This window comes from Athene noctua, chromosome 1 (assembly GCF_965140245.1).
Source record: "Athene noctua chromosome 1, bAthNoc1.hap1.1, whole genome shotgun sequence".
NCBI classification, from domain to species: domain Eukaryota; kingdom Metazoa; phylum Chordata; class Aves; order Strigiformes; family Strigidae; genus Athene; species Athene noctua.
Genome location: NC_134037.1, coordinates 86,274,062 through 86,300,104, shown reverse-complemented (window position 1 = coordinate 86,300,104; position 26,043 = coordinate 86,274,062). Strand labels below are relative to the sequence as shown.

Genomic DNA, 26,043 nt, shown 5'->3' with positions numbered 1-26,043 from the left:
TCATAAAAAGATTTAGGACTCTGCTCTACTTCTAAAGGAGATGTGGGCATTTCAAGACTAAAGATGGATCTAAAAAAGGGTGCATAGGCTTGTAAGACCATATATGACTTGTGAAATGGGCATCTAAGTTACTGCGTGCCTTGCAAAACTCTACTCTTTCTGTAAACTGTCCTTTAAATATACAGTAACTTATCAAGTTGGTTTGTATTACTATTTTAAGTGACAAACTTATTTGAACATTAGAGTAAGATATAAAATTTAAAGACTTCTACTCTACCATTGCAAAAAACAGCAAAACGAAGAAAATCCAAATATCGCTCTCCTTCAACTGGATTCCATCCAATGTCTGGGTACCCTTTAGAAATCAGCAAAGGACAACTCTGCAATCCACATCCAGCCAAGTAGCGAACCACCTAAAAGCAAGGTAAGATGAAAAAAATATTTATTGTGAAAAACAAGTGCAGTTTCAAAGGGAAGCATCCTTGAATATGGTGTTCACATTCTATTATCCCCAACAAAACCATATCATATTTTGGGCAAATCAGAAGAGAAGTCTCTTTCTTAGTTCACCTTCCCAGTCTTTTCCTACTTCTGCCATGAACTGCAACACCTTACTTATTTTAATTCCATTTTTCCTCTCTCTAAATCACTGCTTTGCTATCTATATCTCATTTCTCTTGCAACCCTGAGCATTACAAATTAGCCAGTTTTGCAATATTCTCTAACTATTAATACACACTATCGATATTTGAAAACATGTCTTCTAATATAACAGGTCTACTCTTTTGTTTTAACTACTCTCTGTTTTAACCCTTCCTTTTCACTTGCCTTTTTTCTTCCTTTCTTTTTATACACACAACAGTAACACTCCCTATAGTCTCAATAGTAGTTTTCAGTTGACCCTCTCCTTTCTGAATTGCAATTACTTACTATTGTAAGTATAGTCTTTAACCAATTCAGAGAGTTTCTTTTTGCAGGCCATTTATAAGAATGATGTCTGAAAAAGTCCGTTTAAACATACATGGTCCATCTTCTTGTTCTTAGAAAGGATGACAGATGCTTTCCTACAAAGGTTATATTCTAGAATAGGAGGTCTTCAAGAACAAATTAGACAATCTATTCCACTGTCTGCCTTCCTATTAGAAATGTTTTTACTGTCTATCTTGAATCTGTCTTTCCATTATTTAAGCTGCTTTTCTTATCCACCACTGACATAGTAACCATTACGCTATTCCTTCTTGCAGCAGCAATTTACATATTCTACATAATTGTCACATGCTCTCTTCAGTTTTTTATCCTTTAGTCTAATTAATCCCACTTCCTTCAATCTTCTCCAAAGCAGGTTTAAATGTTAGGAAAAAATACAGATAGATACAGATAGGTATCTCTCTGAAAATTTGTCATATATATATATATATTTAACAAGTTGTCACAAGGCTTCTAGTAATCCCTATTGCATTATGTCAGCACTGCATGCCACCATCAAGACAGAACAAAGAAAGATTTTAGCAATGAAATTTAGTTGGATATAGACTCCACTATTTCCAGCACAAGAGCTGTCCTTGAGGCAATTCCTTTTGGTTACATCTGTGTATGTCATAATTAAAAACTCAGTTCAACTATCCACACCACCAGGAGAAAGAACAATCAGATTTTGATATCTTTCCTCTGACAGGTACCTAAAACTCCCATATAATTCTTATAATCTTGGATTTTGATTACTCCAGGAAACAGGAATCTTCCCCTCTTTACAGGGGAAAAACTGCTTGATAAAGAGGCTACCAACCTTCTCCAGATCAGGCTCCCTTAAAGCTAGTGCAAGTTCATTGTTATCCATCACAGAGGCTGCTGCAACATCTAAAGGAGTTGATCCTCGCATAGAAGGAGAGGCTGTTAAAATAACATTTAGTTTCAACTCAAAAAAAAATTCAACGAATTAATAGGAAATACATTAACAATCTTTTTTTAAATAAATATTTCATTATTTAGCATGATTATAAGCATATAATTTATACCACTCAGTTTATACTAAATCATGCACTCATATGAAATGTGACATTGATATGAAGTCAAAATACAATGTTCAAGCTAGAAACTACATTTCTTACACATTCCTCATCACACTTTAAGATCTCATTCTTTGTACTTTACTTAACTGACAACTTCATTACAAGGAAAAAGTAGCAGGGATTTTATATCTAAAACACTGACATTTTATCAAATGTATTGAAATGGAAATATCTTTAAGCTTCACAATATATGTTATCTATTTCTTTTAAAAATGACATTCATTATAGTATTAGAAAAAGCTAAGGTTTTCATATTAACACTCCAAATGCATTTGATTTGGGCACTTTCTCTCCAAAAAGATTTTTAGTTTATGCTTCTGTACCTATATATTAATAAGGAACTTGTGATCATTATAAAAAATACTATTATGATTCTAAATAATTATATATTTTCAATTACCAGTATTAAGTTAAATAAAGGATAAATGTATCTCCTCTATAACACTTCAGCCTAGAAAAGAAAGGCTAGCACTTTAAGAAAATGTCAATGTTCATTTCTGGGCATCTATACATGCATACCGAAGCAAATGAGCTCTGTATTTCTCCCACTGCCATAGGTGTATACTGAACAATCTACAGAAGAAAGTGCAGGGGAGTAAGCTTGAGTAGTGAGAAGTAAGCCCTAATGAAATGTTGCCAACGCTTACCTCTGATTCTCTTCATCAAAATCAGGATTTTATTTTGTTCTTCAAAATGTGCAACTGAACACTGACTCTCTCTTAATGCTCAGGCACATATGAAAAAGAACATACTATATTGCCTTAATAATGCAGGAGTTTGTTTGGAGTTAGCAATACAGTTAATAGTTAATAGTTAGCAATACAGTTAATGAAGATGTTTTTGCACTAGGTGAAGAAGAAACTTCAACACAGGGGGATGCAGAAAAACACTGGTGCTTTTAGATATATGTATAAAAATAGGTAGAAAGTTTTAAGATTTTGGGTTTGGTTTAGAATCTCAAAAGCCACACAGATTACTTACCAAGGCCAACACTGCTGTTTTCCAGTAAATAGCTAAGATGATCAAACATAGCTTTTTGATTCTGTCTGCTGATGCGGCAAAAATAACACAGAAAACGACAGCAGTTTGCCACCATCTTTGGGAAAGTGATTTCCTAAGAAGCAAATAAAACCAGACTGAAGCTCAGACTCTAAGTCAGGCATAAAAGTTGCAGAAAATCATTTATGTAACAGCCTTTTAACACTAATATTTATGCATTTAATTCATTGCACCTCACTGAAGTTAACTGTTTAAGTTTCACCCTGGAATCAACAGGGCTTTCTTAGCAAATAAATAAATCCTTAAGCCCCAAAGATCAAGGTATAAATTTGAAAAACAAGAGCTGGGGTCACCCATATATTCTACATTAAAACATGAAAGAATGTGCATGCTCAGATTCACAGAGTAATACTGCATCAATTAATTAATTTCTAAAAAGATCTCCCCTTTAAGATCCAGTAAGCATATAAAGTGCTATTTGCAGTTTTTTCTTTAAAGCATCTGAAATTACAATGCTAATGGATGGATAGATTCTTCTAAAAACTTAGCAATTATTGTGCTAATAGAAATTTGGTGTCAGTACCTCCAGTGACCGCTCAGCCCCTTATGGGATAAAGCTTTGAACAGCTATAGTCTAAACTATCTTCTAAGAGTGAATTGCTTTACCTTGGATTCTCCTCCACCAAGCACATTTACCATCACTTCCATGACAGTTTCATGCATGCCTAAAGCTCTCATGAGATTTGGATGTTGGTAAAATACTTTATTATTCATGATGTCTCTACAGGAAAACGAAAGAAAAAATTGGATTAAGATGTTATGGACCAATAGTTTACCCATTATGTTATTTGCTGATTTACTATGAAATTCTTCACCACCTGAGGTGGAAAAATTACCTCAGGGACTTTTTCAGGTTGAGTCTCAATCTGAAGCACATCGTGGAAAAACCTGACCTTTCTTTTCTCATATTATAGTTACTGACCTAAACACCACTTGATTACACCAGAGTAGAATGCTCTTCTGTTTTCATTAGAAATTCCATTCCAGATCTAAAAATATTTTCTGGCAAAGATCAAAACTGCTATATTAGCTTAAATTTTAAATTCAACTCATCGGTATTTTTGCTTCTTTTCAGAGCATTCTTTTCAGAGCATTTCAACATTGAGACATTTGACATCTGCCATCAAAACCAAGAAAAAACAATTGTAGGGGACAGAGAATGTATGTCCAGGTATCCTCTAAGCATCAGAAACAGAATCTGCATAAATATTAACCTCAGTTCATGAGTCACTGCTCAAAAGAACTCTTCTCTCCTACCTATTTCAGCAGAACAGATTTACATACTTTAAAATCAGTCCTGGATATTATAATGTGAATATTTTATGCAGAAATGTCCAACAAAAATGTCTGGTTTAAAAATTAAATTTCTAAAACCTGTAATTAGTCTTGAAATAACACACAAGCCATAAATGTAAAAGCACTCAGGTCAAGTGAGAAAAGGACTAGCAAGTCACTATAGAAACTACTGTTGACAACTGTTGAAATTTCATTGTATCTTTTATAAAAGCAGTCTCTTTTTTTTCTGACCTAAAACTCTTGCAATCAGTCAAGGCAAATTTTAGCCTTATAAAAGATGAGACATGAAATGGACTGTTCCATCACTCTAAAAGCTACAAATCTGCAACTATTAGTCATGCAACAGTATGCATCCAGTATGTCTGATGTAGGTGGCACTATAAGAGTTTCTGACTCCCAGTAACTCCCAGAAAGATTAGCTCATCTTTTTCTCCTAAAGCTGGATGTCATATCTGAGATGACAGAGGATAGGCCCTGCCTCCAAAAGCTATCCATACCACATTTCCTTTCTGCACTAATGCTTCATCCTGTGGAAAAAGACCTCGACAGTATCAATCTGCCAAGACATTCTAAAGTCTTATTTCTTTAAAGCAGCTTTCTTTTACAGAAATACAGTTCAGAAAGACCTCAGGGGCTGGCCAGCAATATTACAGTATTTTGGATAGTACATCCACTTTCAGTATTCTGTTTGTGGACTGCATTATGATATTTCATACTTAAGAAAAAAATCTTAATAGCATTTCTGAGGAACTGGTTTTTATGCAGGAATGAGTGAAACTTTCATTTCTCAGCTGCTTCCACTTGCAGAAAAAAACCTGGCATTTCTAAACAGGTGCTGGAGCCAGGTTGGGCTACAAAAGGTACAAACAGCACAGCTGGGAAGCCTACAAGATAAACAAGACTATAAGAGGCTACCAAGAAGGGTGACAGGAACAGGCAGTGAGAGAACACTAGCTTAACAGAAAATACTCCTTCTTCCTTACACCAGACTTTCACATATCACCAAAAATGTTCTTAAAATTAAATCAGATTCACAAAATCTGAGCTTTTAATTCGTAGCAGAAAATGTTGAGGGAAAAAAAAAAAAAAACAAACCAAACCAAAAACCACACAAACAAACAAACAAACAAAAAGGAAGCAGAACTTGAAATTAAATCCCCTCCTAAGACTGTTTTTTTTTCCCAGGCCAGAATCTAGTCATCACTCACTCATTTTAGACCTCATTAGCTTAAGTGACATGTAGCAACTTAAATTTGGAGTACAAAGGTAGATTTAAAAATATCAGTATTTTCTGTGTCTTGACAGATGACAGACTTTCCCCTTTGCCAAATCTTTAGCATGAGTACATTGAACATTGCAACAACCAGGGAACATTGATGTGACCCACTAGCAGACTAAGAAGTAGGCATTGTTCATAATGACACTACAAAATTATGTATAGAGATTATATGGATATTTGAAGCTTTCAGTAAGCTCAAAAACAAAGAAAACACTATTTTGCACAACAAAAGCTTTCTCTTCTCCTTGAATTCCTGAGATTTTTATCTTTGGTTATCATAGCTCTTGCTGATTGAGGATGTCTAACAGATCACAGCTGATGTTTAATTCCATGAGACATCTCTCAGATAGTAACATTTATTTGAAAAAAAGTGAGAGAAAAAACCAAACTCTTTGCTAATAGAGATGATTATGTTTTCTGTACTGTTTTCTTCAACTGTACTCTTTATTAGGCTATATTTCACTATAATTAATCATATAATTTGGAAAAATAAGACTGGGTGAACTACGTCATAGTTCAAATAATACCAACTACTTCAGTGCAATAAAAAGATGGCATATATATACAGACACGTGTAGACACAACTCCATTAGCTGACTGCTGGGGGAAATTGTACATTTCAACAGCTACCATCACCACATACATATAAAATGGACAGTATTCTTGACAGAATTCTTCACAGCCATACTATTTAAAATACGGTAATAAGATATATTGTGTAGTATCATAAAACATTACATATATGTTTTCAAGGTTTCTTACAAGAAGTCTTACAGATGTCATTTGCTTCTCTCCAAAAATAATGCACATAATGCTGCAAAGGCTCTATCTTACAACTGAAGATACTGCACAACTGATACTAGGTGTTTGCATTTACACTCATACAGACTATACACATTCAAGCTTCATGTATAACTTTGGCCATAACCATACAGCAAATAACAACAAATATTTGTAAATAGAGATGTTACACTCCAATTATTTACCCTAATCCACGAATCATAAGTTTCTCTTCTTCCTTCCCCATTCTGACACTAAGCAAGGAACGGATTTGGCCGAGGGATGCCAGAAGATTGATTGTGTCTTCCACAGACACGCTATTTATGGTGTAGGTCTTTGGTAGGGCTCGAACCAGGCCACCAATACCATCATATTGGCGGTGTAGCAATACAAACATGGCCCTCACTAACTCCGGGTCTTCTATCACTGATTCCTGGGCCCAGCGTACCATTGTGTCTGAAATCAACTGCTGAAGAGTAGCTGTGAAGAAAATACATAAATCAAAGAATTACCATGAACTGCTCATCTCTCTACTGGTAGTCCCTCAGAACCCATTATGTAACATGAATTGGAATGAATTAGATTCTTAAAAAGCACTTTTTTTGGGGTATTTCTTTAGTAGACTGTCAAAGAAAAATAAAATCACACAAGAGAAGCAGAAACATTTCAAAACCAAAAGCCTATATGTAAAGTTAAAATACAGAAAATAAATCTGATAACATGAAAAATTATGAAGACATACAAGATGCTCACAGTCACCAGATTTATTTCTACATATTGCTTTCAAGATTTTTCCAGAAAACCAGGTCTGAGGGTTTTTTATACATATTATGAAGTAAAACTGGAAAAAGTAGCACATGTGAATGCTGTATTATTTATTTACCTAAGATCTGTATCCACTCAAAATTTTATAATGTACAAAACAGAATAATTTAACTTAGTCCTTTGCCAAAACTAAAGGCCCTTCGAAAGAAATAGAAATTAAGAGACTCCAATCAAAAAAATGGCAAACATCATTTACATATTTTGAATTCTGACTTCTCTAATGAAGTCAGAAACCCATACCTGGTATTCTCACTGACAACTTTTATTGGTTGGGTGATATATATATATATATATATTTATTTATTTATATTTGGGAAACTCATATGTTAAAGTAGGCAAGCTATATAATGTCAGTTAAGATTTGAGTCTACTGTTAGAAAAATTACTCATGAACTAACAGTCATGACAAAGTATTTGATAAAGACAATTGAATAATGTTCTTTTTCCCATCTCAGGGAACTTTCATTTGTGTTTGCAAGACTTTGTCAGATCAATTCAGGATCCTCTTGAGATATCCTGATAGTTATACACTAGAGAATTTCACCTTCAGTACTTACCTAACTAATCAATTTCTATGCCAAGCAGATAACAGCAAAAGTTCCAGAAGGTAAATTTGGTAATCTCTCCTGAACTTCAATAAACTGCCTAATAAATATTCTAATGTTGAAGAAGGTGGCTGATGCAGACTAAACATCAAAAGGATTTTCAAATTAGAAATCTATGTGTTAAGACACTAACATGATTCTGGAGTAAACCAGATGCAATTTCAGGCTAAACTCAAACAAAAAAATAAAGTAAAAGTACTTAAAGAAAGATATTGAAGGGACAGAAGTTTACAGAAAAAAGAACATTTAACAAAGAAGAGAATTTGTGCTAAGATGAGGTAATACAGGGTAAGGGGGGGAAAAAAAGAGCAGTAATACTGTATTTTATTGTTACTGTCCAAACACTATACTAGAGGTGTTTCCATTGCCATACAGCTTAGCAGTTTTTAGAATAAAAACACTTTAAAAACAAGTAAAAGGAGGAGATGTGTTTGGGCTGATATTTCAGAAACACTGAAATAAATAATAACAAGAAGGGACACAATAGTAAATTTCCTTTGATTTTTTTGGTGGAGAATCTCATGACCAGGCTGTCATTTGGCTCCTGTTTTGATAACTGCAGTACTGCATCCCACCTACCTGTGGGTCTGGCTGTTATCTTGCTTGCAGTGAAGAACCCAAGCAGCCTAGCCACCACAATACTGAGTTGTGTGCGTGCTTATTTGCTCTGAAGGGTTGTATGGAATTAGTTTAATATAATACTGTCTTTCTACTAACATGAGAGAGAGAGAATTAGATTTTGTAGACCTTCAAGCTTACTACAAGAAAAAAAATTAGGAAACCATAGGATTCATTACCACATTCTGCATAGACCTAGCCTCTAATTATCACTGCCTGATAACTGAAATAAGTTAGAAATTGCAAAGCTAGAAGGCACATTTTTAGGAGAACAAAAATATTTCTACTTAAAGAACACTAAGCTAACACTAATAACTGGCATCTAAGAAGCCATCTCACTGTAAGTACCCTGGGGAAATCTTCTCATCCCATAATTTTAGGCACTTAAATTAGACAACAAACTTAAAAGGCCAATATCCATAGGAATTTTGTGTAGTCAATGATGGAAATCAAGGGTCTTTTTACTAAAGTCAGAACACCCAAACTGTGTGACCAGAAATTAATTCCTGCTAGTAGGGTAGCAGCATAAAAAATTAGGACATTTGAAAGTGTCACCCACCATAAAAAAACAAACAAAAAAAAATCAGCACTGATGAGTGAAAAATAAATTAAATTCCATGATCAGTTGGCACAAATTGTAGAAAGTGAATGCCACTGGCAATGATTCTTATCAAGATGGAAAGGCAGAAAGTGTCAGAAAAATGACCGAGCAACAATCACAATCAGCAAATCTTTTATATTAGAGGTTGGGTGGGGAGGCTTCTCCTACGCACAGCTTTGCAAATTACGATCTAATTGCACAGTCATCTTTAATTTGTTAATCTTCATGCAAATACTGATTTGAAGTTGCTGCAGCTGATTTTGTGAGTGTTTTCTCATAATCAGGACCTTTCTACAATTATTAAGTCTGCACTAATTGGACAAAAAGCAAGATACCTTCTGGAAAAATTATGACTTGAAAAAGGATCATGGGTGAAAAAGCCAGCAGAAGAAATTTTCCACTACATTCCATTGGGAAACAAAGCTGCCTATCATAAAAATTCCACCTGAGCTTGTTTTGAGTCAGAGCTACCAACTTCAAGATGCACGGATGTTTCACTACAAATCCACCTTATTTTGGCTGAAAATATAGGAAGAACTTCCTCTCCTGCTTCTTTTGCCATTTTGAATTAACATACAATAAACTGATTTAATTTTGCTTACACGATGTCTTATCATCATCATCAATTGGCTTCTCAGTTTGCTTCTTCTTCAGATATGTAACTTTTTCCATAAGGTATAGGAGGCGACCCCTAATGGTTAAATCACTGTTTCCATCCAAGGTTCCATCTTCATCTAGTTCAATTCCTAAAATAAAAAATACACACTAAATAGTAAAAGAATAAAACATTTTACAGACATGTTTTGTACCTTGCATATACAAACATAATCAAACTGAACAATGTTGTTCTGCTCTGTTAGAACTACAGAAGTGTTTGATATGGGATAGGCTTAACCAGCAGTTTGAAATAAGCACAGATCAGGTATATGGGCAAGGCAGGAAACTGTAGCTAAGGATCATGTAATCTTATTCATTTACTGTACAAACTGTGTGTTATTATGCATAAAATAGATAGTAAATATATTTCTGTGGTCGACTCCCAAACTATGCATGTTTCCATGCTAACGCTGATGTCTGTGTTTTGGACATATGTTGCTCAGAAGTGTAGATATAGTCCCTACTGACACGGCATGGTTCAACTACTAGTAGATAGTAGTAGACTAGGAGATTTTTAGGTAAAACATATAACAGAAGTGAAAGAACTAAAGTTACAATAAATATACTTGCTAGTGACCAGCCAGAAGAAAGTAGCCACCTTCACAATACAGAGGCTGCTGCATGATATTCCTATAACAAGCTATAAAATGTAAAAAAATGCATGTGAGGCATTTACAGAATCACAGAACAGCTGAGGTTGGAATGAGCCTTTGGAGACATCTAGTCCAGCCTCCCTACTCAAAGCAGGTTCAACTAGAGCAGGTTGCTTAGGACCATGTCCAGTCAGATTTTGCATCACCCCTACAGTAAAAAAAAAAAATAATTAAGTTTAAAAATTTAAAAACTTTTGCTGTCACTAGGCACCACTGAAGAAAGTCTGGTTCAGACTTCTTTCTCCCCCTGCCCAACAGGTATTTATATGCATTGATTCAATCCCCCCATGAGCCTTCTCTTCAAGTTAAACAACCACAGCCTTCTCACGTCTCTCCTTGTACAAAAGATGCTCCAAGAATTTAATCATCTTTGATAGTCCTTCCCAGGACTCACTCCAGTGTGTCCCATGTCTCTCCTGCACTGGGGAGCTCAGTCGCATGGGGTTATTCCTCCTCAGGTGCACGACATCACACTTCCCATTGCTGAACTTCATGGGATTCCCATCAGCTCACTTCTCTCTTTATTCATTCATGCACACATTGTAAAGGAATTTAAAATCTTGACCTATAACTATTACTCACACTAAAATAAGCTCAAAGGTTGTTCAACTAGTTTTTTCTGGTTTTTTCAGTTTCCAACATAAGTTCCAAAGTTAAGGGCTTTGTGGGGAGTTCTTTAGTAGACTTGCATTTTATGGGATGTTTTTTCAGGACATCGTATAATCCTTCTCAATTTATTGCATCTAGTTTTATTTATCTGATTTTTTGCATTAAGTACAGTTCCATTTCCATTAAAGTTACTTTTATTGTTATGTTATATTTTGTCCTAAGAGAGTAATTGACACTAAAATAAATAAGGATCAACAGTAACTTAGTATTTTACACTAAACATATTATAAAATGGTTTGGATGGCAGTCTCTTCAACCAAACTAATTAACAGTAAAGACACTGAAATGTTTTCTCAATTAGAACACAGAGATGCTCTGAAATTACTCAAATGAAATGTCTGTTTTCCCACAGTTACACTGTTCCCTGAGCTCTAGTTGTACTTTTCTGATTTGCAAACTACCAATATAATTGTCTCTCAACCATTTCACAAGATGTGAATCCCCAAATGGTGGCTGGCTAATCAACCAGACATTGAACTCAGGATGTGTAATTGTTTTATCTATTATGCAATAATCGTAGTTTGTATACATAGAACCATTAATTCCGCTCTACAGTAATGCATCCTCTAACCCACAAAATTGATTTTCTATTTGTAGATTATGTAAATTACTATTTACCCATAAACAAAAGAAAAATACTGACAAAACCAGACAAGTAATTTGAACAGAGGAGTATGATGGTAAAAGGCTAAAGAAAAATGGAAAAATCAAAGAGAAAGCCTCTTCTCCTTTCAAATGTTATTTCCAAATACTTTATTTCATCTTTGCTTCCTGTCAACTGACAGTTTACTTTTAATTTTCTTTTTTATTTCTTTTTTCCTTTTAAATAAAAATATTTCATTCAAAGTGTCATAATGCACCTTCATCAAGTTTGTGGATGATACAAACTGACTCAACAGGGTAGAATAGGCTGATGGGATACTGAAAGTTCAGCAAGGACAAATGCAAAGTTCTGCAACTTGGACAGACTAACTCCATGTGACAATACAGGCTGGGAATGACTGAAAAAAAAAATATTTGCAATAAGAACTTTGGTGATCCTGTCAGACAGCAAGCTAGACAGCAGCCAGCAGTTTAACACCAAGGAAAGCTGAAAATATCCTGTGTTAGCAGGAACAATTACTAGCTCAAGTTCTGAGGTGAACAAGATACAATTGTCAACCTAAAACATGCAGGGATCCAAAGTGACGTAAGGAAAAAAGAAAAAATCACCATTAGAACACTCAAGCCCTGCAACATGTTTCCCAAAGACATTGTGGAATCTCTGTGCTTAGAAGCCTTCAAGACCAAGTGCAAAAATCCATAAGCAAGCAGTTCAGTGTTCTCTGCTTTGAGCAGGAGGCCACATTAAAGACCTTCCATCATATCTGATACCTTAATAAATCTGATTATTTTAGGAACAGAAATATCTTTGAGACAGACCAATCTAACCAAATTGTCTTGTAATACACAAAGATATCAACTCTGCTCACCTTACCAAGAAAGAAAATACATGTATTATAAAGTCAGATATTGATGGTATGTTTTTATTTATTGGAATGCTTTAAAACAGTGAATTAAATAATTAAACATATTATTTCCAGTTTAACCGGGATCAATAAAGAATGTAGCTCAGGAGGAAAAGTGCAAAGATTCTCCTGTCCAAAGCTCCTTCCTTGATCAGAGTGCTAGTATAAAAAACATTATCACACATCCCTGCATTATCTTCTAGCTAATGGAACATGATGTGAAAGTTCAGCTGCTTGTCTGCTAATGCTATCTCTCAAGGGACTCACTTATTTTTTTTAAAGTAGTGTACTGAAGAAAAATTAAGAGATGAGTATCCTCCAAACAGGAGAAGAACAAAGTCCTCAACATAAAATGTAAGTAAGCATGCATTCCAAACAAAACTACTCTATGACTGAATTTGTAGTATTCATGGATATGAGCTCAACAGTTAAAATACACATTTTGGTGCTTCATTTTTGAATTGGTATTTTTGTATTTAAATTGTTACTTTATTTCACATTCTACTATGACAAAGAATTTGTTTTTTATTAAAGTGAAGAAATCAAACTGACAGAAATATAACTGCTTCTTTTGATTATTACACTATTTCAATAGATAATAAACTACTTTTGCTTCATTCATGTCTGAGAAGAATCAGCCATTAAAGTTATGTTATATTGTGGTTAACATGGCCATACCCAACTTGATACAGCAAAGATGACCTATACAACCTATACAAGGGAGTGCAAGGCAGAGAGAATAGGGCAAAGGAACCCCTTGAACAATAAGTGAGCTACAGTGTTATCCAGTTCATTGAGCCCAAAGAAATTCCTTTCCCTCATGAAGCAAAACATACTGCATTCCCTTCTAGTCTGACCAGGTATAATAGTTTGGATTAGAAGCTGACTATTTGATAGTATTTATAATTAATATAGTGTCATCTATATACTACTTAGCTGGTGTTTCTTACCTAAAATTTTCTAGAAAATTGCTTCTAAAGCTAATTAAAAAAGTAAAAATATTCAGTAACAAGACTTACCACAGTGTGTCATTAGGTCTTCATGGAAATCCAAGAGCTGATCCCGAATTTCTTCAGGGCAAGGACAATCATTTTTGTCATCTTTAAAGTTCAGCAGCATGTTTATCTTAGAGAATACAAAGGAACGGCAAATGACAATGATCTCCAAAAGTAAAAACTTTGAAATCAGACAGAACTCTGTCACACATAGAGCACAACAAACTAAAAAATGTGCATTGTAAGCTGTACCTGCTCCTGAGGTGGGGATCGAAATTCTTTTGTTTTTCTAGCTGTCAGTGCAGCAGACATGTTCAAGGCCTGCATCACTTCATTGTACCGGAAGCGTTGATTCTCCTGAAGCTTGGCCACAAAATCATCTGAAAATGCTACAATGGCTTCTATGCGGTGTCGTACTTGGCAGTCACACAGGTACTGAAGTAGATGGCACATCTGAGAAAACAGTGTTGTAAGAGAAAGAAGAGTTGGCAAGCTAAGAAACAGCTTCTGTATATTATGCAAATAACGATGGATTCCTTATGGCAGCAGTTACTATCAGATCAAGTAAATGACTGTCATTTACTAGATGTGAAGTAATCCTACACCAGGAATATCTGGCATCTGCAAACATATTTATATGCCTCAGAAACATAAAATGTAAAACTTAAAAAAAAGTTATAAGAGAATGGATTTACTCCTTGGCTCTAGGGAGTTTCTTTTCTGTCTGGATCCATGAAAATGAAGAATTCTCTGTTAATGTCATTGAGAGAATAATTCTATTTATGAAACAACAGTTGTTTGATCAACGGTGAACAAGTTCATATCATCAGCAAAATACTAAACTTGTTTCCTGTAAGGAAATGACTTCTCTATTTAACTAACATCAAAATGCTGTATTCCTTGAAAGATAAATTACCAAGTGTAGAAAAATCGATGTGTGAAGAAATGGGAACAACCCATCACAGCAGTGTTGTTACCTGTAATTTAACAGGCTCTGGAAGTTTCATCTGAAGGAGTCCTTCCTTTGGCACTTGCTCCCCTCTGGTTTCTTCCTCTCCTTCTTCTGACTTGAGCTCATCTGAACTCAGCTCCTTCTCTGAGAAATCAATTTCATCCTCCTGGCTCATTGCTTCTTTAAAAACCCGGGGCTCAATCAACTGCAAGATGTGTTTCAGATCCCCATTGTGGAAGATTCCCATAATTAGCAGTGTATAAAAGAGCTTGATGAGAGGGACAAACAGAAATTCTGTAGAACCTCCAACTGGATCTCTGACATGAAGGCTGCCCTCCTGAACAGCTTCAGTCAGCATCTCTATGGTTTTGGCCTTTAAAATTTCCAGAGGGAATTCGGGACTGAACTGAAAGCATTCACTGCTAACGCTTACAAAACTTGGAGAGGAGAACTGCATTCTTGGCCTTAATGAAGTGCTGAGTCCTATACCAGGGAGGCCATGTTTCTTGTTTTCATCAGGAAACAAAGTAATACTTTTAGTCTCATCAGTCATTGGTACTATAAATTCATTATTCATCATTAACCTGGCAGTTGCATAGGTATTGAGATGGATGTCAATGAGTAAGTCATAATATCCTGCACGTAATAATCCTGGCATATATTTGTTCTCAATAGCATACAGGAGCTGAGATTCATCCACATGGCTGCACATAGCATGGGCCACTCGGTTATTGCCTAAAGCACAAACAGCTGAATATAATCGGAGGGTATGGTAGTGAAATTTCAGCAATTCTTCTTGTTCTGTCAGCTCTAAAATATCAATTGTTCTGCAGAGAAAAAAAACAAAACAATACAGTAAATTCCCTATCAGTGCAAAATCTTACTTAAGTGAAGGAGTTGAAAATTCTCCCTAAGAGTAACATTGGCACAATATCAGTTCTAGGGATGGGCTTTTTCCACATTTCAGCTTTTACGTGAGAAACACTGTCAACCTACAAATCAAGGACTAAGAACAAAGCTCAATCAGGAATTTATTCAAGTTGCTCCTAATGTACAACTTCAGTTATTTTCAGTTGGGAAAAATCAAAATGGTTTACTTAACACAGAATACTTCTGCATACTACAAACAAGACTTTGGATGACTGAAAATGATGGCTTTAAAACTAGTATAGATTGAGATATTTATATTGTTTATTGATTTTAGATCTGGGGTTGCAAAATGGCAACAGACTAATCAGTTCATCTGCAGAGGGTTCAGAAGTGGGATTGTTTGTTTAGAATTCTTACCTAATTTTTTAGTGATTATATTTTCAGTTTTGGCACTGGCAAAATGCAGAGACATTTGAATAACAAGGAAATCACAGTTAATATTCTTCACTTGTTCAAATTAAGTTTAGGAACATTAAAATAATGGCATAATTAAATTAGTCACAAATCTTACAAAACCTCTACAAAACCAGGTCTTTGACTATCTTATGGGTTATCTTTAATAATTTAAAAGACAGTTCCTTTCATTTTCATTCAAAAGCTGTATATACTACTAAAGAGTTTGGAGAGAAACTAGGAGAGGTTGGAAACATAACAAAAGGAGGCAGGTTTTAAAACATTGAAAGAGTAAGATTAATTTTTAATATTAGCTACAAAGCACACTGCCTTTATTTACATGTGTTATAAATACAGAGAGGACCTTGGGCTTTTCTTATAGAAATTTTTTTACATATCTAGCTTCATAATCCCAACCTAGCTCTGATACACTTCAACACACAAATATCAACCTGTTTTCTTCAGGAATATGAAGGGCCATGAACTGCAAAGAATTCAGGCACTGTATCATCCAGCCTTGACGTTCACTGATCCGAGAGACATCAACCTTCAAGAAGTGGTTTGGCACTCTGCTCCAAAGCACATGAGTCAGAAACTGGACATGGAGACGTGGAGGACATTGAGAGACCGGATTTTTGTGTTCGCTTTTGAATAAGCCAGCAGATAATGGCATTACATTCTGGAAAATTCCAACAGAAGAAGCAATCATTTCATCATCTTTACCAAACAATGAAGATATGATATTTTTCAAGAAATACATTCATCATATAGTACAGTAAAGGACAGGCAACAGGACATTAACAAATCTGTTGGCAGATTAGCAGCAAGAGAGCATTGTCCATTACAAATGTTTTTAAATATCTAAATTTTTAATAGAAACTTGAGTGGAATGTGTAGCCACTTCCTCTGACCAAAGATCTGAACTGCACTTTTCTTTTACCTCTTCTGATTTCTTAGACAACCACATAGCCAATGCAAGGAAGTAAATTTCAGTTCAGTTTTCCCGAGTGTACTGTTTGAATGTACTTTAAAACTATTTTAAAACCCCAGCGTAATCTGCAGATACACTGGTCATCCATGCTCTATTTGTAGAATAAGAGATTTGTCTTACTGACCCCAGTGATTTCGTTTCATCATGAAGGATGAGATTCAGAAAATTCAACGGAACTTTCAATATCCTCTGCCAATTCTAATCAGTTACAATCCTTCTTATCCAACTTACTATATTTTAAATACATGAGGTATTTAAAACTGAGTTAAGAATAAAAATGGCAATAATGCAAACACTTGGAATCATAAAAATGTGCCCCATACCAAGAACACATCGCAGGCAATGAATGGTCAAAAAAACAAGCAAACCAACATTATTTGATAGGATATATTAGTCCCAAACCTGCAGAAAACCAAGCATTGTTTACCTTTATTCTTCCCAACTCGAACTGGAAAACGTTGGGGCTTGTAGCTTGAGCAAATACAGCAGGAAATAACTTTGTACTCGGTTCAACCTAAATCAAAGATGCGCAAAAAACCACTGAAGACACAAAACACTATTACGTATTAGAAAAACCCACCCTAATATGGGTATTGACACTCAATAATTGCCATGCTTTGAATAAAACCCCAGAAAATCCAAATAGGAAGGAAAAATCACTGTCATATCAGTAACAATTCCTTTTTTTTCCAATCTTGTACAAAAGTTTATAATAAGATGCACTGTGAGGATTCAGTTTTCCCCCTTCCCACTGGAAGACATAATCAAAAAATACTCACCTGATAGTAGGTGCCTAGTTCCTTGCCGTTAGCTGTGAAGGTCAGCAGGCCACTGGCAGCATCAACCAAGCAACCAATCTCCAGACCATTATTATTACGTCCTTGTCCAGGGCTCATGCTCTCTCCTGCGCACACCATATAGCAGTTGCTGCGTTTTATACTGAATGTCAAAAGACAAATTTATTTATGGATGGTGTGTTAACTTTAAGTAGTGGACTAAGAACAACTTTGTATGGCTGCAACCATACAGGGCCTTGTGGATGAAAACAGCGGATCCCACCATAACCAGTGACAAAATTCAGTGAAACATAGACTTCATAATTGAAAAAATAAAACCTGAAGATGACAAAATATGAACAAGCTCAAATCTTTTGCAAAATTCCCAGAGACAAACCTGACTTTGCAAAGTAATGTTTTAAATCATTTCTGGTATGAATCACACACTGACGTGCCGAGAGGAGCTCTTGTATCAATTTTGGCCCGCTCAACCCCAAAAAGTTTCAAAAATACTACAAGGTATTTTGCTCTAATTTGTACCAGTTCAAAAGTCAGTATTTTCAAAATCATGGTCTGAAACTACATAGAAAAGCTGTGTTTTATTTTACTTTTTAGTGCCTATTGATTTGATTAGACTGCTACTCCGCTGTTTCTTCACAAGCAAGAGGAGAGAACAAGTAAAGTTACACTTTCTCCTATTACTTTTTTTTTTTTTTACATCAAGCCAAATACATTAAATACAGTGGATTTACAGTTTATAAATTTTTGGTTGCTTTTATGGGTATAAAATATGTACCTTTTTAAGAAAATTGTAACCAACCTCTCATGAACCTTCCCTTTTTCATCTCCCAGTGTAACTGTGACAGTACGCACTCTGTCCAAGTCAAAGCTTGTGTCATACTGGTGAAAGTCAGATGTAATCCAGCCCACCCAGACATTAGCAGGTTCTTGACCAGGAAATATCCTCACTGAATAATAGTACTGTCAATAAAAAAATAATTACAGTAAATGTTAATATTTGGTTTCCAGTGCAACATTTTGATTCAGAATTAATTTGTTGCTCTATAATCTGAGAATATGTCATCTCTTCAGAAGTAGCATAGGCTTGTTCAAGTGCAATTGATAAGCAAAGTAACAAAAGAATATAAACAGAAGTCAAAATACGGACAACAAAATGTATGCTAAATAGAAAAAATAGAAAAGATTAAAGATGATGCATATACATTTGTATTGGAGGCTTCTGCATCATAGCATATTAGGCTAGTTTTCTACTGCAGCTACAAATGTAATACTGTAGGTGACTCAGTTTCTAGTATCTAATATCTTTTAGAAAGAGGAGAATACATTCAAGATGAAAGTAATTTTTCCTTTGAACATTGATGAATGAGTGCTTATAGAGCTGATCTTGTCAGAGAAAGATGCACAAACCCTGCCCAAAACTTTCACTGGGAATTCCATAAAATAAATGCTGAGTAAAATTAGTATAGATGTTTTCAAACAGTCCTGAATATTGACCTATTAGTTTAATGTACTTCTTCCTATTTATTCCATTGTTCTAGAGCTATATATTCTTCCTCTTTTATATTTGGTGTTATCAATAGTAGTTTCAAAAATTGATTAAATAGTTTTATGGCTTTCCGTGTGGAAATTGTTTTAGACTGACAATCAAGTCAAAACAACAAGAACATAGTGATCTCAACTTCAATAATACAGGACCACCACAGACACTTAAATAAAAAAATCTGCCTGAAAATAACCCTATTTCTGAACCCCTTACAAGCAAAAACATGTAGTTATTTAAAAAAACAAAACAAAAAAACCAAACAAACAAACAAACAAAAAAACAAACAAACAAAAAAAAAAAAACACAATCCCTTGTTACAATACCGTGGAAGTTTGCATCAAATAATCATAGTCATCCCTATCATCTGCTAGCACATCCTCAGTAAGCCGTGCAGAATGACTTGTGCTATAATCTGGCTTTGTCCTCCTGAGCATAAATCTGTAATAAAATAAATAAAATCAAAATCTATATGAAAAGCTCAATATATCAATATATATACACAAAGGAATTTTACATTGATACATTATCCCTAAATATATTATATTGATTATACTAGCCCTAAATAGTATTTATTATGTTATTAATACATAACACTAGTTGGTTTATTACTTACATGTAGATTAAAACAAAATACATTCTTCAGAAAAGAGAAAGAGACAGGCACATTTTTAAAAACACTGAAATGAATTCTGAGCTTAAACTATATATTCAAAAGTTGCTTGGAAACTTAATCTAGTGTAACTTAAAAAATTATCAAGTTGTTAAATACCTATGTCACTTTAGAAGAATGTGGAACCTTAAATGACTTTCATGAATTCAAAAATACCATCCACTTGCCCTGATCTATTCTGCAATTGAAATATTTAGCAAACCAAGTTTGAAAAAGAAGAGCAGAAAAGGAATGGAAAGCTGCAGTAATCTTGTCTGGATAATGGCCCAGTGTTTGCATCGCCACAGCATCATCAAGTTAGGTGTTTTGCTCCAAGATTCCATAAGAAAAATTAGGTAGAATAAATGTATCAACTAGAGAATATTTTTATGATTGTTTGGTTCATTGGGTGAGATAAAAGCTAATATACATTTCTAGGTAAAGATTATCTAACATCTTCAGCTCTTTGGAAGTCGTGAAAAATGTTGCATGTCACTTTAAAGACCTCCTAGTTCTGTCAGAATGTATCTCCGGGGTTTTAGAATGCACTTCGCATGATAATTGCAAAAGTCTTCACAATTAACTAAATGATAGGTTTGTAATAGATTGAAAAACATTTTTGGTTTTCTGCTTAATTTAATCACATGAAGATTAACTGTCCCACCTATTGTGTTATATCCAAATTTAGGGCAGAATTAGGGGAAAATTTCTGCAGACCTGACTGGCATTTTCTTCTACTCCTCAAGAAACAGGGAAAAAAGAAAAAAAAAAGAAAAGAGGAGGAAAAAAAAGCAATCCACTAACCTTTGTTTAAGACGTGAAGGCTTTTCTTGAACATAATCTTTATGGTTGTTTAACTCTGTTTTTGTGGTATCTTTTTCTCTTTCTGTCCGGTCGGGAACTAGATGACCATGAGCAGTTTTCATTAGAACCTCAAAATCAGAATCAGCATCATAATCCTCCAAGTCATTCTTCGGGCCAAAAAGACCAGAGCCTGGTAACCCTCCTGCAGCTGATCTGGAGAACACCTCAGCACATTCAATGGGCATGCTTAATCGAAAAAACATGACGTCTGTTTTACTGTTCTGTGAACCAAACGACTTCTGTGTGACCTTCAGGCAGGGGCAGCTGTCTATGGTGCCATCAATTCTCATCACCTATCAAATATAAAGATGTAGTTGTTTTGAAGCTGATGTTTTTTCCCCCTTGTAAATATTCAGTTTATATTTCTAGATTAAGCATCCATGACTTGAAAAACTTGCAACAGTCTGCTGTCAATGGTCAAACATGTTGTAATCATGTGGTGCCATTTTAAGGGGAAATATATACTATAAGGAGTGGAGGTTTTCGTTGTTCCATTGTTAAATAAAAAAACCTCTTTAATAAAAAAACACTCACAAAGGAATGATCTTTTTCATTACTACTCTTTGCAACATAAATACAATCCTGCCCAGAAATACGCAAACCAACTAATATAAATCATACATGTACATAAGCAAGAACACAAATTATCTCTTGTGTGATACAGATGAGCTGAAAAAGAGTTCTTGTTTCATCAGTTTCAGAAGGATTTCATGGTAGACTTACAAGGCATGAATTCAGTTCCATCAAGATGCACAACTGATTGGGACATAAGTGTTGACACAACTGGCTAATAAATATTTATTAAAATCAAAACCAATTAGTTATGGAAAAATCACTTCACAAAGGGGTGTACCGGAACACATGGTATCTGTTACATAGAAATGCCCAATTTCGGGAAGTTGTTTACAAACACAGCTCTCACTGCACAAGAAGCTCTTAATGAGGACATCTTGTAGAACTTGTCTCTGAGAAGCTCATGTTTACACACATGACAAATTTCATGAATAAAGAAACACTAGCAACAAAATAATTACATTATTGCAATGCCACTGAATGTTAAAAATTTGTAACAGGTGCAAGGTTTGTCCAGAATTGGGACAACATACCACATTAAAAATCTTGTCTAGAAGTGCAAAAGTAGAAATAAATTCAAACATATTCATGGAAGAAGTGTCGAGAAACATTTTAATAGGATCACAAACCTCAATATGTTCATGATTTTGTGGCACTGGTAGAAACTGAGGGAGCCTTTTGCTCAGCCAAATGGTGATGTCTCTGTTTGTATTAACAGCAAAGGGTTCATACCCTTCCTGTAAGCCACAGATAGTGAAATATTTTAGAGTGCTGACATCTTTTCCAAAGTTCATTCTTCCCACTTGAGATGGGCCGAGGCTGCACACAGGTAGAAATCCTTAAAACAAAATGAAGGAACATGTGAGTTGTACATCATGAACATCAAGGAACTGCTCTCTTCCATAACCCAGTTTTTTTAGAAAAAAAATAAAAATAAAAAATCCAAAAATCAAACAGTATAAATGCAAGCAGTCATCGACAGCACATCAACTCTTGCATATGTGGTGGTTTAGGCCCTGCCAGGACCCGAGACCACGCTGCCGTTGTCCCTCCCCCACCCTTGGACTGGACAGGGCAGGGAGTGAGGTACAGACCCCAGGGTTGAGATGAGGAGAAATTTAATACAACAGTGGAACAAATAATAAACTGAACAACAACAATAGCAATAGCAATAACAATAAACAGTAATAACAGTAAACGGGACAAAAGATATACAGAGATATACCACAAGGATAGAGCAGTCCTGTCATGGGTACCTTCAGGGACAAAAGCAACACAGAAACTGTTCCCACACTTGCTCTTGGTCGCCTGGACCTGACATCAGCCTGGTATCGAATAACCTGACTGGAGCTCCCTCCCCACTGCTGGGGAAACTTAACCCTATCCTAGCTGAACCAGGACAGCATATCACCAAGTACTGTATCTCAAATATCATTCCGGAAAAAAACCTCTCTAATAGCCATGGATCTCTTCATGCAACACTCAATTTATTTCACAGAAATCTAAGAGTACTTCAAGGAATCTGACAACCAGCTCTTATTTAATCTCTCTGCTAAACTGGTAGAATGTTGCCAATTTTACTCTCTATGACTATTTCTTATATTCCTCTAAAAATTCCATTAGTCATGGTATTTTGAGAGAACCTCAAAAATTATTTCAAAAGTAATATAGTGCTTGTCCATGCAGCTACAGCAGTGGAAAAAAAAAATCACAAATATGCACCAAGTATGTGCTGTAGATTAAAAAACAAAAAAATTAAAATTTCATAATATTTTATGGCTCCAGATAATGAGAACTGACAATAAGACACTGTAGCTTCATGAAACTTATGGTAGTTTGGGTGTGGTTTTGGGCTGGTTTTTTTGGTTTTACTTTTGAATCAGTTTCACATTTGTATGCATCTGCTCTCTTACTGTTTCACTAGCCCAGGGAAATCACTAGTCACTACTCTGCACTTTTGAAACAAATGTGGTTTTATCTCAGGTTCAGCATCACAGTCTAAAAACCTAAGAAAATCTCTTACTTCTTCTGTTCCTTTTCACTCTGATTTTGAATTTCCACAGCTACAAACCACTTTGTAGATTCATTTGACCTAGCTATTAACAAAATGTTTTCATTGTTGTTAACAAGAAACATGAAGGTTTGTTCTGGTTAAAGTGAATATACCAGGTATTGAAGGGTGTAAGGACAAAAAAACACTACTTCCTCACTTTTCTTTAGGATGCCCACATAAACAAAAGGGCAGAATATCTGTTCATATGTTCTTTAGAGACAAAAGAAACTCCAGAGCGTCATCTACAGGAATGGCTGCTCACCAGATAAAAGATCAGCCTTCAGTACCACCTTCTGAAGATTTTATTACAGATACAGAAGATTGGTTATCATGTGTAGATAGATTAGAATGGATATTAGGAAACATTTCTTTACAGAACGGGCTGTTAGGCGCTGGAATGGGCTGTCCAAGGCAGTGGTGAAGTCCCAATCCCTGGAGGTTTTTAAGAGTTGGGTTGACATTTTGCCTAGGGATATGGTGTAGCTGAGAACAGTCAGTGTTAGGTTAATGGCTGGACTAGGTGATCTTCAAGGTCTTTTTCCAACCTAGATGATTCTGTGATTCTGTGTATGTGTATTAGGCACAATATATATAATGACATACACTATTAGTCAAAAGGTCAAGTACATATTTTATCTTCACAAGGCTCTTAAATTGCAAGACATCAGCTCCTCAGATAACATAGATGATTTAGACAAGATGATTTATGTCCATTCTGCTAGTTCAAATCCAACGACAGACAATAATAAAGGATATTTTCCAGCACTAAATGAAACAAAATCATATTATACAACATGTAACTAGGAAAGTTAAATTTGCATGTGTAGATATATGTTGTAGTAAAGCCAGCAGCTTTAGTAAAGAAAGTTTACTAGGCTCCCTGTTGAGTTAAAGGAATACATAAACTGTTGCAAAAGTTTTTAAGCAAAGCCAAAAATCAAAATTTTATCTTCAATAACCGTACCAATATCAGTTCATCACTCAAGAATAGTAACATCCTTCTAGAGACATCAAGTTGTTTGAGGATGGGTTTTCAGAGAAACAGTTGTGACAGCATAAATTCTCACAATATTATCCAAAATGATATAAAATCTGCTATAAACCACATAGGTATATGCAGCCTGAAGCACATGATTTGTCTATCTGAATCACATCACTATTTAATTTCCAATTCTTAATGATGTAAAACATTTTCAGATGTTTCCAGGATATATATCACCCACATTTAGAATCCTGTGAAGAGTTTTGCTTTCCATGTCTCAAAAAAGATATAACAGACCTGAAAATGGCCAACACAGATGAAACTGCTTTCTTATCAGCAACAATTAAGGAAAAAAAACACCAAAAAAACCCAGAACTATTTAACACAGACATGCCATGTTTGTCTCAGAAAGCTCCTGAACTAGAAATCACTGGAGGCTGGATGACTCTATCATCTGCAGTTAATCACAACTATACAGTGACTGTTGCTCTGTATGAATAGAATATAAATACCGGTTCCAGTCCTAATCATGCACGCACTACTTCCATCTCTGCTGGAATTCTGCACTAATTTAAAAATGGTATAGTTGTCATTAAGATGTTCCAGGGTTCTTCCATATCTGGTAAAGATATGGCATCTCATAGGGAGTGTGCTGGTAAGACAGTTATGTATTTTGCTATGGAATAGAAATTAACTTGCAGTACCATTCTCTAAGTGGGTATGTAGTCATTTTAGATGTTGTACTTCACAGATCCTGTGTAGCCCTTGCACACTGGAGGCTACACAAAAAGATGATTTACCCATGATTTCGCTCTTAATCTCTAGACACATAACTGGGCTATGGAGAAAAACTTTTATTTTATTGTATGAAATAGCAAAACAAGTAGACAGACTTTAAAACCACCACCAGAAAAGTAACCTTCCAGTCACATGTGGCAAAAGCAAAGGACAGCAACACTTTTTGCTATGTTCCCTACTTTTGAAAATAAAAGATGAACTTCCTGACCCAATTTGTAAAACACTACAAACAGTTCACGCTCACAGAGATCATGAGTTGACAAAACAAAATTTGTTTTGCAGAGTGTACTTGTTCATGTCTACAGTGTGAAATTTCTCGTAGACAAATGTATAAAAACATGCAATTATGCTTAACAATTTTGCTACTGAGATGGTATATCACAAACAAATTAGTCTGCCATCATCCTAAGGAGCTTCTCTTGTTGGCAGTACAAATTAAGACACAGCACATGAGCCTTACTAATAAACTGGCAGAGTGCCATATTCCTTTTTCACTGTTGCTAAGTAAATTAAAACTACAGGACTGATTTATGGTCAGGCTACATTCTTCAAAACAGGACACTGGACTCTGACCAGAAATCCTATCTTTTGTCTAAAGCGAAAGGTCTCTTTCTGCAGCAGCATATGGCATGCACATGATTCACTGATAGAAGTGACCTGCAGAAAGGTCTCAATGCTCTTAAGCAACAGCCAATAAAAAAAAACAAAACAAAATCAGCCTACAAAAAAAAAAAAAAGCAGCTCTATAAAAGTCGTATTTAATTTGGGTATTTCATACATATGTTTGTATATGCACAGACACACATATAGATGCCCACCCCTCTCCCCCCCACCATGAAATACTGATAATATTTACAAATATGGTTCTGGAGTTATTACATCTGAGATCAATCAGCACATTCAT

At 35.2% G+C, this 26,043-nt stretch overlaps 1 protein-coding gene across 6 annotated transcripts in view; it reads right to left on the bottom strand.

The window, feature by feature from the left end:
- The window catches only part of RYR2 (ryanodine receptor 2), a 431,008-nt gene that overhangs the window by 134,497 nt on the left and 270,468 nt on the right, over window positions 1-26,043 (bottom strand). For all 6 annotated transcript variants that reach the window (XM_074896823.1, XM_074896825.1, XM_074896824.1 and 3 more), the window contains 16 exons: window positions 21,936-22,144; window positions 20,674-21,026; window positions 19,544-19,658; window positions 18,477-18,637; window positions 17,660-17,819; window positions 17,308-17,394; window positions 16,342-16,568; window positions 14,592-15,393; window positions 13,867-14,067; window positions 13,639-13,744; window positions 9,735-9,878; window positions 6,690-6,963; window positions 3,735-3,849; window positions 3,051-3,183; window positions 1,787-1,890; window positions 278-413 (listed from right to left, as the gene is read on the bottom strand). In XM_074896823.1, the coding sequence (XP_074752924.1) occupies window positions 278-413; window positions 1,787-1,890; window positions 3,051-3,183; window positions 3,735-3,849; window positions 6,690-6,963; window positions 9,735-9,878; window positions 13,639-13,744; window positions 13,867-14,067; window positions 14,592-15,393; window positions 16,342-16,568; window positions 17,308-17,394; window positions 17,660-17,819; window positions 18,477-18,637; window positions 19,544-19,658; window positions 20,674-21,026; window positions 21,936-22,144 (3,327 nt within the window). The remainder of the gene's footprint in view (window positions 1-277; window positions 414-1,786; window positions 1,891-3,050; window positions 3,184-3,734; window positions 3,850-6,689; window positions 6,964-9,734; window positions 9,879-13,638; window positions 13,745-13,866; window positions 14,068-14,591; window positions 15,394-16,341; window positions 16,569-17,307; window positions 17,395-17,659; window positions 17,820-18,476; window positions 18,638-19,543; window positions 19,659-20,673; window positions 21,027-21,935; window positions 22,145-26,043) is intronic.